Source organism: Heterodontus francisci, chromosome 10, assembly GCF_036365525.1.
Source record: "Heterodontus francisci isolate sHetFra1 chromosome 10, sHetFra1.hap1, whole genome shotgun sequence".
Lineage (NCBI taxonomy): Eukaryota > Metazoa > Chordata > Chondrichthyes > Heterodontiformes > Heterodontidae > Heterodontus > Heterodontus francisci.
Window position 1 is genome coordinate 38714605 of NC_090380.1, and position 16894 is coordinate 38731498.

Genomic DNA, 16894 nt, shown 5'->3' on the forward strand with positions numbered 1-16894 from the left:
ACAGCTTCAAAATGTGGTTGGCAGTCTTACAGTTCCATTAACCCTGATGCAGCCACTGCCATTTTGAAAGGGGCCTGCTGGTGGTTGTCTACAGTGCCTGCCTGCTTCAGGCAGTAGGCCAATTTCAATATGCAAATAAAGATCCTAGGACCCTGATTGCCATTTTAGGTTGAAAATTGTCAGAGTGTGAGCTGTGCACAGTTTGATATTATTGGGCCACTGACACCTAGGAACTTCATCCTCTGTGATCGATACTACCCCAATCCCTGATTTGCACTTATCTTTCTGCTGGCTGGCCTGGCCTGTATATATTCATTGGCCTCAATCCAGCAAGCTGCATTGGAACACCCATTTTGCGCCCTGTTCATAAAGCCACAGCTCAAAATCACTGCCACTACTTTTGTTCAAGTGTGGGTGACCAGCTAGCTCGTACCATTGGTCGACCAAAACTCCAAATTGATCCCACTGTGCATTAATGAGTGAAAGTGCACTCAAGATGAATAAAGTCAAAGGCATCCCTAATTGAAAGCAGAGCACTGAATAAACGATTAAGTGGTATTGGTGTAATAGGCTAGTCCACCAAAGGTTGGTAATTCAATGATACCACTTTCTCAAGGAGAAGCCTCGTATCCTCTCTGTTCTATTCCTGCACTTGGTCTTATATGTTATAAAATCATCAAAAGATGTTAATATATTAGTAGTGGATTATTAATACGTACTGGAACATCCTCTCCTCTCGCTCTGCAGATTCCCAGCTTTCTTTATTTTCTTAAAACACCATTTACAGATATTCTGCTATAAAATACAAGAATTCTTATAGATAGGGAAGGGGAAGCACTGGACTGTCTAGTACGACATGACAAACAAAAGCTCAACTGTTTAAAAAAATGTTTTTATGTTTAGTTACTCTTTGCAAGTCAGCTGACATTAAAGGGTATTGTAGGGCTTTGCTAAAAATATAGTTTATTATGACATAACTATATACTGAGAAATCACATACTCTATGAATGTTTAACCTGATTATATAATTTCCACATTCCTATCGTTATGACCCAGTGAGAAAGAGGACTCGGGTTCCCTTTCATCCTTCACCTGGTCTTACTGTAACAGGGTTTTATTTTTAAACACACTGTGTTTTTAGCTCCCCCTTGGTGAATCCTTGTTCACCGCTTTCCAATTATAAGGCAAAGAAGACAGCATAAACAGGTTTTCTTAGGTTTAAAGAAGAAAAGTTGAAATTTATTAAATTTAAACTCTAATTCGGTTAACACCTGCAGATACATGGCATGCCCACACTGGCATGCATAGGCGATACATATATGCAAATAGAGACAGAAAAGAGCAGAAGAAAATAAATAAAGTGAAAATGTTTGAGGCAATATCCGAACAGTTTTTGTTACGGTTCTTCGAGCTCACTGTGGAGTCCTTGATTGTAGGTAGATCTTGCTTTCATTGGGGCCCAGTATTCTTCTTAAATCGTGTTCGCTGTAGGAGACTTTTCTCTCTTGGGGTTCATGTGTCTTCAGTGGATTCAGAGGCTTGTGAGAACGGGTTGGGAGCAGATAGGAGAGATCTTCTCAGTCCAGGAGCAAGGAGACACTCTGAGTTCAAACTGTTGGTACAATTCAGAAAAATCCAGGTTGCCAAGTAGATTAGTTATGAGTCTAACTGGTCTGACCACGTCTTGGACTGTATCACCTTAGCAGTCTAAAGAATGCTCCTGTTACACACAATACCTGGTGATCAAGGTCCATTGTGGGTTGAATGTGTCAGGGAATGGTCCTTTGTCCTTCCAATCAATGTCTGTTAATATGCAAATGTATTTTCCAGCTACGGCTGATCTGTTTAACAAGTTCTTTCTACACTCCAGTAACAGTTTAAAATCAATGTTCAAAATTGATGTGCCTCATTCTTGGCAGGTGGGGGCCTAGCATGACATCTCCAAACCCAGCAGAATGAATTGAGATTTGAGCAAAGCGCATTTCATTAAAAGGGTCGAAAGAAAATATAAGATACAGAAAAAAACATGCATTTCTCTCGTTCATTCACAAACCCGAAAACCAGGCGCGTATCCATTGTCTCTCGAGATAAGGAGGCCCAAAAGAAAGAAAGAAAGAAAGAAAGAATAAACATGTGGTTCTTTTTTGGGGAAGTTTCTCTTCCATTTGCCCAATTCCATGGCTGCCTAGGGTCTTTGTTACTGCTGAGGTAAATTTTTTTTCTGGGAGAGTCAATAGTGAGCAGGCCTATCCTGAACTTTCCTTCAGTGCTTTGCTGAGTCATGCAAAGGCTTTTGACTGTTGCGGGGTGGATGGTTTTCTGTTTTCTGACTGTGGGGGGAGATTCTTTGCCACTCTCCCCTTTGTCCTCTGGGACACTCCTGCCTGCAGGTATTTGTGAAGACTCTACCACAAGCCCCTGTGGCATTTCGATTTGGTTAGGCATCACCCTCATGGTTTCTCTGCCCCCTAGAGGTCTTTGTTTGATTCTACAGGCTCCTGTAAAGCTGTTAGCAACTCTTGTGGGGTGCTTCTCTTGTCTGCATTTATGTAGCAGGATGTGGGGTCTAACTTTTTACATTTTCAGTATTGGATAGTAAGAGTTTTCATCCAGGATTCCTCCCGGACTTTCTTTAACCTGCCCTCTTGGTCACATTTTCCCCTTCCCTTTCTAAACTTTTGCCAGCCTTGTGCCTGCCTGTCCCCTTTTGTTCTCGGCAGGGGTCCCTTACAGTTCACCAGCCCTCTGCTGGAGGGTCCTCCTAAAGTATGGGAGTTACAGGTGCAGGTTTCACTGTAAGTTGGGGTTTCCCCTCAACCTGGCACATGTGGCAACTCCTGCAGTACTCCTCCACATCCTTGTGGAGTTTTGGCCAGTCAAACCGCTGTCTTATGCGGGCTTTGGTCTTTTGTATACTGACATGTACAGCCACTGTAGTCTTATTTATTTAGTATTTAGAAATACAGCACTGAAACAGGCCCTTCGGCCCACCGAGTCTGTACCGACCATCAACCACCCATTTATACTAATCCTACACTAATTCCATATTCCTACCACATCCCCACCTGTCCCTATATTTCCCTACCACCCACCTATACTAGGGGCAATTTATAAAGGCCAATTAACCTATCAACCTGCAAGTCTTTGGCATGTGGGAGGAAACCGGAGCACCCGGAGGAAACCCACGCAGACACAGGGAGAACTTGCAAACTCCACACAGGCAGTACCCAGACTTGAACCCGGGTTGCTGGAGCTGTGAGGCTGCGGTGCTAACCACTGCGCCACTGTGCTTGTGGGTGCTTCTTAATATTTCTCTCCAGTACCTCTGCAGAACCACTAACTGGTGAACTACTGTCCACTCCTTGCTCTCAGGTCTGTGAGGAGAACTCTATTTCCTCATCAGTACCTCATTCTTTAAGTAGGAGCAATCAGGGATTCCTTCTGCTTCATTTTCAGCCTGGGCAGCCAGTGCTAACTCTCGCAATACTGCATCAGCTCGCTGAGCCTCAGCTAGAGAAAATCCATTTAACTCATTCCCTGAGTCTCCTAACTTTCCAAAGAAAGTCAGACAGACCTGGTCATCTGCCTGCAGTGCCAATTCAGTCTCCTCTGGGGGAGCTGGTTTGATCATGGCCTGATCCACTACACATTCAGGGAAACTGCAGGGGTCCATGTTCTGCCACTGCCCTGTCTCTCTGACCTCCTGCGGTCTTTGTTTCATTATGGGGGTGGGGGTTACCACCTTCACCCCTGCCAGATCATTACCTAGGAGCAGGTCAACCCCATCCACAGGCAAAGTAGGCAAACTGTCACTGGTCCTGAAACTAGGCTGCACTCCAGGTGCTCCCAGTGTACAGGTACAGGCATACACTGCTCTCCAATACCATTCACCATCATTTTGGTGTTCACTGCTCTCTCTGGGGGAAAAGTCAGGCCTTTTCCCAGTAAAAGGGATCTAGTGGCCCCTGTATCCTGAGAACTACTATGGGCTTGCTTGCCCCACTCGCAGGGTATTGGGTTACTTTCCCTTCAAACACTAATCCCTGATAATCTTCAAGAATCCTATTAAAGTTTCCTGCACTTGCAGCCATAAGCTTCCTGGGTCTCACTTTTACTGCGGTTAAAGCCATATCGTGTTCTGCTGTGCTTTCCATCAGGTTTACTTTTCAACTGAGCAGGTGTGCCCTGATTAACCCTACCAGTTTCCAAACACTCAGCTTTCAAATGCCCTACTTTATTACAATGGAAGCACACAGGCCTCTAGGTCTCAGTCCCACTCACAGCACCTTCCTTTTTGGCTGCAGGAGGGCCCCCTTTGTCTCCTGCTTTTCTTTCTCTCCCAGGACTGCTTGGGCTCCTATCACATTCCACCCTCTGTTCTTTTGGGATTTGTGGGAGTGACTAGGAAAGGTTCTCCCCTGGGAAAGTGGCTTATAAATTAAAGCAGACCGATCAGCCAGAACAGCCGCTTGCCGGGCTCTCTGAACCCGCTGCTCCTCCGCATGGGTCTTTATGGAGAGTGGGAGAGAATGTTTAAATTCCTCTAACAGAAGTACTTCTCTGAGATTCTCATAGCTGAACTGTACTTTACAAGCCCTCAGCCACTGGTCAAAAGCCAGCTGCTTACTTCTTTCAAACTCCGGATAAGTTTGATTGGTTTGCTTCTTGAGGGTTCCAAACTTTTGGCGATAGGCTTCGAGTACTAATTCATATACCCCGAGGATCACATTGTTGGTCAGTTCATAACTTGATGAACTCTTATCTGGCAACAGGGAATAAACCACTATGGCTTTTCCAGTTAACTTGCTTTGTAGTGAAAGCGGCCAGGTCTCAGCTGGTCATTTCAGCTGCCTTGCCAGATTTTCAAAGGACACAAAAAATTCTACATCCTCCTCATTGAATTTTGGAATTAGTTGAGGTAGTTTTAACAATTCCGTACCCAGCCCTGAATTACGCTCCTCCTTATTGGCCATGCTTTCACTGGGGTTACTCTGTTGCCTCCTAGTTAACCCAAGCTGCTTCAGCTCTCTTTCATTCTTTCTGGAATATTATTTCTCTCTCCCTCCCCTGTCTTTCATTATCTTCACGTTCCTTCTGGAAGGCTCTTTCTTTCTCCCTCTCCTGCCTCTCTTTCTCTTTTTCCTCTCTCTCTCTTTCATCCTCTAATTCAAGTATCCTCTGTTCCAATTGTATCTTTGCTTTGTCTGTGGGTCAAATCCGGATGCTAGCACCCAAATGTCTCTTATGACCCAGTGAGAGAGGTCTAGGGTTCCTTTTCAGCCTTCACCTGGTCTTACCGCAACAGGGTTTAATTTTAAACACATTGTGTTTTTAGCTCCCCCTTGGTGAATCCTTGTTCACTGCTTTTCAATTATAAGGCAAAGAAACCAGCACAAACAGATTTTCTTAGGTTTAGAGAAGAAAAGTTGAAATTTATAAAACTTGAACTTAAACTCTAATTCGGTTAATGCCTACAGATACATGACGCACCCACGCTAGCATGTATATGTGATACACACATGCAAATAGAAAAAAAGAGAAAAAAAAGTAAAGTGGAGAAGTTTGAGGCAATAGTTGAACAGTTTTTGTTACGTTTCTTCAAACTCAATGTAGAGTCCTTGATTGTAGGTAGATCTTGTTTTTGTTGGGGCCCAGTATTCTTCTTAAACTGTGTTCGCTGTTGGAGACTTTTTTCTCTTGGGGTTCATGTGTCTTCAGTGGATTCAGAGGCTTGTGAGAAAGAGATGGGAGCAGACAGGAGAGATCTTCAGTCCAGGAGCCAGGCAGACACTCTGAGTTCAAACTGTTTGTACAATTCAGAAAAACACAGGTTGCCAAGCAGGTCAGTCACGTGACTAACTGGTCTGACAGCATCTTGGATTGTATCACCTTAGCAGTCTCTGGAATGCTCCTCTTACACACAATACCTGGTGATCAAGGTCCATGTGGGTGGAATGTGTCCTTTATCCTTCCAATCACTGTCTGTTAATGTGCAAGTGTCTTTTCCAGCCACGGCTGATCTGTTTAACAAGTTCTTTCTTCACTCCAGTAACAATTTACAATCAATGTTCATTATAAAAAATTTATGTGCCTCATTCTTGGCAGGTGGGGCCTAGCATGACACAATCAAATTAGAAAATGCCCCAGTTGTGTTTTTGTGCTAAGCAATTATTGTAAAATCAAATCAAAGCAAAAGGAAGGAAATGAAAATCTTTAATTTTTTGTGATTTGTTCCCCCCAATAATAAGACATAACAGATCAATTTGACTGTTTATTGTTTATATTGTTTGCATTGGTTAAAAAGCATACTTTAAAATTTTAGATCATACTTTATTATTTACAGAGTGTTGCAGTATCACATGTGTGATCAGTATAGACCCCCCCTCCCAACTCCCTCCCCCCCCCCCCCCCCCCCCATGGCAGTTATAGTACTAGGGGATCTTGACACTCTTTTGGTTAGAGCACTCAACCATGTTGGAGCATGGGTACCATATGAAAAATAACTGATTTTTATACCATTGCTTTCTATATTTCTTTCTCATCAGAAAGGGAGTTTCAATTACATTACAGTTCTAGCAGATTGAGCTGTATAACATAATAATATCCCAGCCTCATCATATAAAATATAATGTACACAAAACCAAGTTTCCTTTATAGCAGTCCAAGTAGTGGACCCACATTTACAGTAAACTCTATGTATGGCTTTACAAGGGTACATTTTAAAGTACAATTTGCATCTTATTTATTTAAAAGCGTTTTAAGTGAACGGGTTAGTGTGCTTACAATAGCCATCATGGTAATTGAATGTCGCGCTAAAACCTTAACATTAGGGTCAATGGGGGCTGCTCCAGATACTGCTTCAGCAGCTCTCAGTAGACAAATATAGTTCATTACAACCTCATCTACCTTTGCAACAATTTCCTGTTGCTGTGTTTCAGAATTCATTACTTTAACTAATCGCATGCAGGCTTCTGTTAAGCAACACAGTACTTGGAAGCTGGAAGTCATAGCTAAGAGCATTTCTTCTGGGCTTTTTTCTGCAGCAGCCATTTTCCTGCAAGCAGTTCCCAACTGTCTCGATTCGATGGACAACAGTTGTTGGTATTGGCTAAATCGGAGTTGATGAAGGTCTGATTTTACATGTTCTTTTTTTCCAACACTTGCCTGCAATAGAGACAGCAGTTCGCTGGCATCTTTCTGTGCTGCAAGAAATCCATTTGGCAATGTGTACACCTTGTCCTTTAGAGCATTAATTCTGGCAATCCTGCTATCAAACACCATGCCTGTAACGTCTGTCTGTTCCTCCTCTTTGCCACTGTTGCTAACAGGCTCCCTGCAAGGGCCCACAGTAGGTCCCCCAGCTTTCCTGGCATTTGCAGTGCTAGAGGATGTACAGAATGCTTGAGATGAACTGGAAAAGAGATGATTTTGGTCCAAGCAAGACAACTGGCCCTTACTGCCATAACCATCATCATCATCTTCAGCATCAATGTCTTTATTAAGGAAACAATAGGTAAAAGGACTGTGACACTTCCAGTTGCTCGACTCCGCCTTTGGGAAAGGCAACGGCCTAATGTGTCGAAAATCCTTTTGTACTGAAAATATCTCCAATGATCTCCTACTCTCCTTTTCGTCTGCAGTAGTGGAGCAGCACGATGAATTTGTCGTCACAGATCCTTGAGAGTGACTCTTGGATAATCTTTCACCCTGAGGAAGTTCAACTCTTTTACGTACAGGTTGAGCATCAGGTATTTCAGGGAGATCAGAATATTGGAATCCTATGGAAGTCTTTGATTTTTCTAATAGGGTTTCTATGTGCCCCATTCCTGGTGTAACACTGCTGCTGCAACGCCTCAACACCTTCTTTCTGGGAGGAATTTTAAGGCTTCCTCCACCAACATCACAAGCCTTTCTATTAAGTTCTGTTGCATGCGCTTGTTTTATTTTGGGAAAATCAGGCGGCTCTTGACGGGTACTTGGCACCTTTGTATCATTGCAAATGTTTGATGGTAGAGTAATGTTGTCGGCTTTGAATTGATTAGTGAAAGCTGAAGTTGCACCTCCTCTTCCTCCTTGCTCAGGCTCTGTGCAAGCTACACTAGGGGTGGCAGAAAAACACAGAGAATCATTAAGCATCTCCTTGACAACATGCTGCAATTTACAATCTGGGTTGCACTGCTTGTCCTCAGCAGAGAGCTGCTTCTCATGAAAACCTCCAGGCAGAGCTTTATCATTCTCACTGGCAGCTCCTTTACTCAGACTGAGACATTGCTCAGAATGCAGATCTTGTCCTACATGTATGTTAAAACAGTCAACTTGTCTCCTTTCCTTATTAATTGTTTCCTCAAGCTGCCTAGGTTTTTGGGTCCTCTGTTTAGCTAAGTCATTCTCCCTCCTCAACTTGGACGGTAAAGATGTAAAAAAAAATTTTCTAAAATTACATAGTGAATCCTTAGGTAACTTACTTTTACTTGAAGCAAATAAATCCTTGTGTCTAACACAGCCTGAATCTTTTGATGTTGAAAGTAATGAAGGGAATGTTAATGTGTTAGACCTATAAAACTTAGAACATTTCTGATGATCTTTTACATAGTCATTTTCATTTGGGAAAGTGATTGATGTGCTCTTAAGATTAGGAAATGTGCTGAGTTTAATTTCTTGAGTTGAACTACTACCATCAGCAGCTTTGGACTTACTTGTTCTTTCCACCATATCTGTATTACAATTTTGAGAGCTAACTTCATGAGATGAACCTAACAAAAGAGGACTAGTTTCTTGATCTCGAAAATAATCATTTCCTTCACTCTCTACCTTACTTTCAAATCTTAAATTTTGCAGCTCAACATCTGCGTAAATATTATCTCTGTTTACTGAGGTACCTGTGGTTTCTTTAATCTTGGGTACTCGGTGGCACCCATCACGAATGGTACCAAATATTGGTTCAGCATTTGAAGGTGCATGCGTGTTATGGGCTGTTCTCCTATGACACATGGCTTCAGCTTGGGGATGCAGATCTTTATATGATGTTCCATGGCTTTGAAGCAAAAGTGTTCGTTGATCTTCTGAAATGTAGCCAAGACCTTTTAGAGAAGATTCCGATAATATGTGCTTAATATCAGTTGTACAGAGAGGGGAATCCACTGGGGTGGCACATGTACTACTGCCTGTACTGCAGGCTGCATCTACTGAAGAACACTGGGAGCTCTGCAAAGAGTAATGACCCTCGCTTTGTAAAGAGGACATTCTTTTTGTCATATGGTATTCACAGAGTCTAGTCACACTCTGTTCAGCTTCTGGAAGCTCTGAAGAGTGATCATCAGGAAAAAGCTCAGTATCTTCTGAATCAGTCAGATGTTTGGCTGAAGACATGTAAGTGGTATCAGAGAGAAAGCTTTCATCACGTCCAAGCCCTGAAGTGCTGGCCAAGGAACAACGATCATCTATTTCAGTGTCAGCTTCTTCCCCTTCAAGTTCAGTTCTAGAAACTACGCAGGCTTTGTGAAAACTTTTACCATTAATTAACCCCGGAAAATGCTTATCAGCCATTTTTTCTCCAGAAACTTGAAACCACCTTTGTGTCTCTCTACGGAAAGTAGTGCTTTCTAAGTCAAAAGTGGTTGTGCCATGACTGTTCTTTGCAATCAACGTATTGTATTTGCCGTTAGATGACAAATCATCACCCAATTCTGTCTTTCTGTTTGCATGTTTCCTTTTCACTGATATATTACCATCAAACGCTAACTTGACACTAGTATCACCTGCCTTGCTTTTTTGCTTACTTGGGCATGAATACATCAGAGATCCCATCTGCAGTTTGCTGAAGTAATCTGTGACAGATTTAGTCTCCATTGTCTCTGGTTCCATTTCAATTTCCTCAGAAGGAAGAATTTGTTTTGAAGGCACAACTTTGGACTTTGCATTGCTTCCTCGTTGAGCGGTCAAGGAATGTGTTGCTTTTGGAACAATTTTAGAAGTGGGCCCTACATTCTCGATTTGAGAGATTGGGAATTCAGTTTGCTCTTCTTGAAGTTGCTGATAGCCTTCACTGGTGGCCACAAGCATGTGCATGGAACCCTCAGAATGCTTCTGTGCTGAGGCTACCTCAGAGCTTTCAGTCATTTCAGAGGAGTTTGTTTCATTGCCAGAATCCGATGATGACTCAGGACTATAAGCTCTTAATATCACTACACCTGTATGCCACAAGAGAATAAACACCCAATTAATTACTTCATCATAGACACTTTTTTAATCTTAATAAAATAGGTTTATTAAACAAAGTGTTTAGCATTCTTAAATTTCATTGCATAATAAGCATCCAGTGCATGAAATATCAACTAAGATTGTTCCATTAGCATGCCAGATCAGAAAATGGGATGACACACTGATGGAAAATATTTTCTGGAATGTTTCCAAGTTGTTAACAAGTTTACAGATGGAACATTATGACAGTCAATGAATAAACGTTACTATGGTGAAAGAACCTGAACTGTCATCTGTTTGCTGAACGGACTGCTCCTCAGAAGCTGCCAGCGCCTCCAATGCTTGCAAAGTGGAAACCACTGCATCATCCAATGCCTGCTCACCACTCTGGTCTTCAAGCTGTGTAGGAATGGCATCTATGAGTGACACAGGGATGTCATCACTTGGAGAACATTTGGTTTGGCTGGGTTCAACTGCACTTTGTGCTGGTTGATGCTGGCCATCTTCTTCATCTGAGCTATTGTCTCTGAAGCCAGGTGGAGGGGCAGCTATAGCTATATTCAGTGTGTGAAGAAGAAAATCATCTTCATCATCATCATCACCTCCAGGTGGAGGAAGTGATGTTAAGTCAATTATGTCATCACTAGATCCAGAAATATTCAGAATGTCAGTTTTGTCAGCCTCTCCAAGTGGGATATCTTCCTCACAGCTGGCTTCATCTTCATCCTCAGCATCATCTGTGGTCTCTGAATAACAGATGTCATGTAACAATGGTTCTTCAATGTTTTCTGCATTTGCAAACATTCTGCTGTCATTGATGTTTGCATAAACAGCATTTGTATCAATGTTATCCACATCGATCCCTGGGAATGAGAACTCTGAGCATTTAATGTCACTTGCATTGGCCAAGTACATAGATGTGTGTTGGTCTAAATTGCTTGGACTATCATCCAGCAATCTTTCATATCCAAAGTTTCTTGGATTAAAGGCAGCTACATTGTGATCCTCAAAGACAAAGGATACTTTTGCTCCCCTTGGAGATTCTTGCATTGTTTTGTTAGGCTCTTTCCCAGAGGAGGACAGCCTGTTAAAAGCTTTGTTTTCAGCTTCCCTAGTATTTATATATTCAGCTGCTAGGTGACTATGGTCATTAACATCTGTAATCTCAGTTATTAAAACCCCCCTGGAATCTTCATGGTAAATTGAATCATCTGAGAAATCTACATTTTTCTGCTTTGATTCTCTAATAGATGATGGCTGAGCATCTTCCTTTTTAGCCCTGACATGGCATGAACTCTTCGGCAAATAGTTCCATTCTAAGTTGTGCGTATTATGTTTAGTCTTATATTCAGGGCCTATGTAAAAGAAAAAGATAATTATTCACAAACATTCAGCATCATTGTTTAACACATAAGATAAAGAATGTTTTAATATTAACAATTATGCAAACAAACTAGTCACTCTTCTGTGGCGTTGCCGAAGAGAGTGAAAACCAAGTGCAGGCTTCAGCTAAACTGGAGTCAAAGGATGCAGGATAATTTCACCAGAGCACATGGACATAATTTGGTCCCCGTTTTAAAGTCATACATTCTGTTCTTGTTTTTATACTTCCATTATAAATTTCCAAGTCCACATTTGTAATGGAAGCTGTCTATGCAAACTTGTTCTGTAATTACAGCTGCCTGGCTGTGGTCAGCATGATGTGTCTCCAGTAGGGGGAGTAATTTCCAGACTTGTAATTAGATTTTTTCTATCTACAGTAGCCTAAGTTATATTTTCCTTACTTTTTCCCCCTATATAAAGCTGTAAAACCCTATACTATTCATGTTTCATCTTCCTCCAGCCTCCCACTAATGATTATGAAATTGACAGTAATTTACAAAGGAATTTGTGTTTCAATGGTTAAAAGCTAGGCCCAAAGGCTACTTTATCAGTCAGTCAAAAGCCCAGGCACTGATGACACAGAATTTACAAAATGGAAACAGATCCTTTGGTCCAACTCCTCCATGCCCATGTTTATCCTCCACCTGAGTCCTTACCACATTTACCCATCCTGTTTTCATAACACGGCGCAGTGGTTAGCACTGCAGCCTCATAGCTCCGGCGACCTGGGTTCAATTCTGGGTACTGCCTGTGTGGAGTTTGCAAGTTCTCCCTGTGTCTGCGTGGGTTTTCTCCGGGTGCTCCGGTTTCCTCCCACAAGCCAAAAGACTTGCAGGTTGGTAGGTAAATTGGCCATTATAAATTGCCACTAGTATAGGTCGGTGGTAGGGAAATATAGGGACAGGTGGGGATGTGGTAGGAATATGGGATTAGTGTAGGATTAGTATAAATGGGTGGTTGATGGTCAGCACAGACTCGGTGGGCTGAAGGGACTGTTTCAGTGCTGTATCTCTAAACTAAACCCTTTAACCTCATTTCCTTCAACAGTGAATCCATTCTTAATCTAATCTCAAACGTTGACATTCTACCTCAAAACATTACCACTGGAAATGAACTCCACAACTCTCAGTTTAAAGAAATTTTACCTGCTCTCTGTTTTAAATCTCTTACATTTAAGGTTTTCAATGGCCCTTTGTGCTTAACCACTCAACTATTTTTTACCCTGCTCCATCTAATCATAATTTTAAACACTTATATACTATCGTCCTATATCTGCGTTGTTCCGATGAAAAAGGATACAATTTTCAAGACTTTCTCTGTATTTATATTTCCTCATACCAGGCAGCATTCCAGTGAATCAGTATCTTCATGATATGGTTATATAATGAACTTAACACGATCAACCTTTAATGCATAATAATGTATGAAAATAGGAAGGGATGTCAACAAATGAATAAGTTCTTTGGCTGCCCAAAGAAGGTGAGCACACTCAGAGGAGTAAATTCACCTATGGAATGAGAAGGAAATTCTGCACTGCATTCATTTGCCTGGCTCACTTAGTTGTTTTAATACAGGGAAGTATAAATCCTTTGCATTGTTACAACCATTCATTCTCAACCATCGTAAAATTTTGATCCACACCAGTGTCCAGATAAATGAGTCATGATTATGATATTCAGCAATATCTTCCAATCATGCTTTGGTTAATGAACATAAGGAAATGTTGGACATGTTGAATAATTACTTTGCTTCAGTATTTACAGTAGAGGAAAAGGTTAGCATGCCAGACATCCCAAGGGAACTAATACTGAATCAGGGACAGGGACTCACCAAAATGAATGTAAGCAAAATAACCATAATGAAGAAATATAATGGCACTAATGAGTGACAAATCCTGGGGCCCAGATAGTTTCTGTACCAGGTTTTTAAAGGAAGTAGGTGAGAACATTGCAGAAGCCTTAACCACAACCTTCCCTCAATTTGGGAACTGTTCTTTTAGATTGGGAATTTGTGCATTCCAGTCCACTATTTAAGAATGATGAGAGAGGGAAACCGGGGCTGAATTTTATTTCCCTGCTACCGAGAGCGGTGACGGGTGAAAAAATGGCATCCCATGCGCACGGGCCACGCACTGCCACGCCACCAAAATGTAGCACGCAGCAGATCATTTAAATATGCAGGGTGGTCTTCCCCCCCCCCCCCCCAATCACATGGCGGGGGCGAGCTCTGCGATGCTGTGAACAGCGTCAACTGCCTCTGTGCAGGCACTGGCACCATTTTTAAAGGGCTGCCAGACCTGCACAGTTGAACCCCGTACGCCCCTCCCGCCCCTCATAACACTGTAAAGAAATTTTGTACCTGTACCCTCCCCCCAAAACATTGAAAATAATGTTCCCCTGTTCCCCTCTCCAACAAATACTTACATTGAAGATTTGACCTCTCCCCCCCACAACCGCACTAAGTGCAAGGGTCACCCCTTCCCCCCCACACTAGAAATGCAGAGTCGACTCCCCCCGCCCTTACTTCACTAAAAATTCTAAGTTCCCCCCAATTTCCCCCACAGCTTTCCCTGGACGGGCAAGTGAAGGCATGTGACTGCCAGCCATTGCATGGAAGATCCCAGACAGCTGGTAAGATTGCGGTGAATTGTATTTAAATTTATTAATTTCCTTTATTTAAATATTTAAAGTCGCTGAGCGGCAGTGCAGCCGCCATGGAGCCTCACCGCTGCTGGGAAGATCGGGCCCGGCAATCCCGGCGTTGGGCTCAGCGGCGGGGGCTGCAATCTTCCGGCCCCCCACACCATGGAGTCCAATATTGGAAGCTCAACAATATCCCAGCCCAGGTTACTATAGAGCAGTTAGTCCAGCATATAATGTCAGGAAATTACAAGAGTCTGTAATTTAGGGTAAAGTGACTGAACACCTTGAACATTTTCAGCTTATCAGAGAAAGCCAACAAGGATTTGTAAAGGTTAGGCCATGTCTGATGAACCTGTTTTGAATTTTTTGAAGAGGTGACTAAAGTAGTGAGATAAGGGAATGCCTGTTATTTATATGGACTTCCAGAGGCATTTGAAAAGTCTCTTGTAAAAGACTTGGACTGTTAGCTAAAGTCGAAGCCCATGAAATTGAAGTCAAATTATTGACCTGGTTAGGAAACTGGCAGAGTGACAGGAGACAATGAGTATCAATCTTTGACACATACTCTACTTGGCAGGATGTCACTGTCCTGCAAGAATCTTGGGGTTTAAACTATTCACTGTATTTATTAACAATTTAGATGATGGGATAGAAAGCCACAAATCCAAGTTTGCCAAAGACACAAAGATAGCATTGTAAGCAGTGCAGATCAAAGCATAAAATTACAAAAAAGATATGAATAAATTAAGTGAATGAGCCAAACTGTGGCAAATGGATTTCAATGCAGGCAAATGTGAGGTCATCTTTGGACCTTAAAAGGATAGAACAGAGTACTTTCTAAATGGTGAAATGCTAGAAACAGTGCTGGTCCAAAAAGACTTGGGAACCGGGTACACAGATCATTAAAATGTTATGAACAGATACAGAAAATAATCAAAAATTTTAATGGAATTCTGGCCTTTATATCTAAAGGACTAGAATACAAGGGGATAAATGTTATGCAACAGCTAAGCAAAGCCCTGGTTAGACCACACCTGGAGTAATGTGTTCAGTTCTCAGCACCACACTTTAAGAGGATATATTGGTCTTTGAGGGAGTGTAGCGAAGATTTACTAGAATGTTACCTGGACTCCAAGGATTAAATTACGAGGAGAGATTACACAAACTAGGTTTGCAATCTCTGAAATGTAGAAGATTAAGGCATGATTTGATCGAAGTTTTCAAGATATTAAGACTAACAGATAGGGTAGGTAGAGAGAAGGTAGACAGAAACTACCTCTGCTAGTTGGGGAGAATAGACTAGTGGGCATTGTCTAAAAATTAGAGCCAGATTTTTCAGGAGTGAAGTTAGGAAACATTTCTACACTCAAAGGGCTGGATTTTAAGAGCCCGGCTGTGAGCTCAAAAAATGGCGGCCAGAGCTGCTGCGATCTACTGCGCGGTGGCTCATTTAAATAGCCAGGGCACCCCCCCCCGCAAACCAATTTCGTGGAGGGGGCGGGCTGCCTGTGTGCAGGCACTGGCGCCATTTTTAAAGGGCAGCCAGCCCTGCCAACATATTTAAATTTGTAAAGATACACCTCCCCCACAAAATTTATTAAATACATTTCTAACATCTCTTTCCCACCCCCAATAACAATTACATTAACTATTTGCCCTTCTGCCCAAAACATTTACCTTTTAAATCTGACCTCCACCCCTGCCCCCACCAGACTGCACAAAGTTTAAAGTTCACCCCTTCCCACCATCCTCTATACCCATTACTTTTATTTGACCCCTTTCCCCGCCACTGCACTGAAAATCTTAACTCCTCCCCCCGCCCCACTAGTGTCATGCCGCTTTCACTGGACGGGGAACTGAAGGCATGGTAGTGCCAGCCGTTGTGTCAAAGATTGTGGTGGGCCTGGAAGATTGAATGCAAGTTCATTTAAATTTATGCATTTCATTAATTTAAATTTTGAAATCCAGGTCCAGTCACCTAGTGACAGGGTGGGGTGGGGTTGCCATGGAGCCTTGCTGCCGCCGAGAGGATTGGGCCCGGCCCTCCCAGCATCAGCCACCGTGGCGGACCGCTGCCGGTCCCATCTTTTGGCCCCACTGCCACGGAGACCGACATCCAGGGCTTGGTAAAATTCAGTCCAAAGGGTGGTAGAAGTTTGGACCTCTCTTCTGCAAATGGCAATTGAGGCCAAAACATTGTATGTTTTCAAGAAGGAGTTAGATATAGCTCTTGGGTCTAAAGGGATCAAAGGGTACGGGACAAAAGTGGGAACAGGCTACTGAGTTAGATGATCAGTCATGATCATAATGAATGGCGGAGCAGGCTCGAAGGGCCAAATGGCCTATTCCTGCACCTATTTTCTATGTTTCTAAATCTGGGATTGAGAGATTTTTGTTAACTAAAGGCATTAAGGGATATGGGCACAGGCGGGTATGTGAAGTTAGGGCACAGAGCATTTATGATCTCATTGAATGGTGGAATAGGTTCGAGGGGCTAAATGGCCTATTCCTGTTCCTATGTTGGGTTACCTTTGGCAAATTTAAATGAACATAAATCATTGATTGTTGGGGAAGATTTTTTACCTACCTGACCAGCAGGGAGCTGGTCCATCCTAAAGTTGTAGGAACCCACAATTCAGCATTCCCGGCATACGATGGAGTTTTTTGTG

At 42.5% G+C, this 16894-nt stretch overlaps 1 protein-coding gene across 1 annotated transcript in view; it reads right to left on the reverse strand.

Annotated features, from left to right (window-relative positions):
* Positions 1 to 6738: 6738 nt before the first annotated feature.
* Positions 6739 to 16894, reverse strand: part of frmpd4 (FERM and PDZ domain containing 4) — a 703387-nt gene continuing 693231 nt past the window's right edge. Inside the window, exons 15-17 of the mRNA XM_068039872.1 lie at positions 10482 to 11555; positions 8880 to 10190; positions 6739 to 8093 (exon numbers count right to left, since the gene is read on the reverse strand). Coding sequence (XP_067895973.1) covers positions 6739 to 8093; positions 8880 to 10190; positions 10482 to 11555 — 3740 coding nt within the window. The remainder of the gene's footprint in view (positions 8094 to 8879; positions 10191 to 10481; positions 11556 to 16894) is intronic.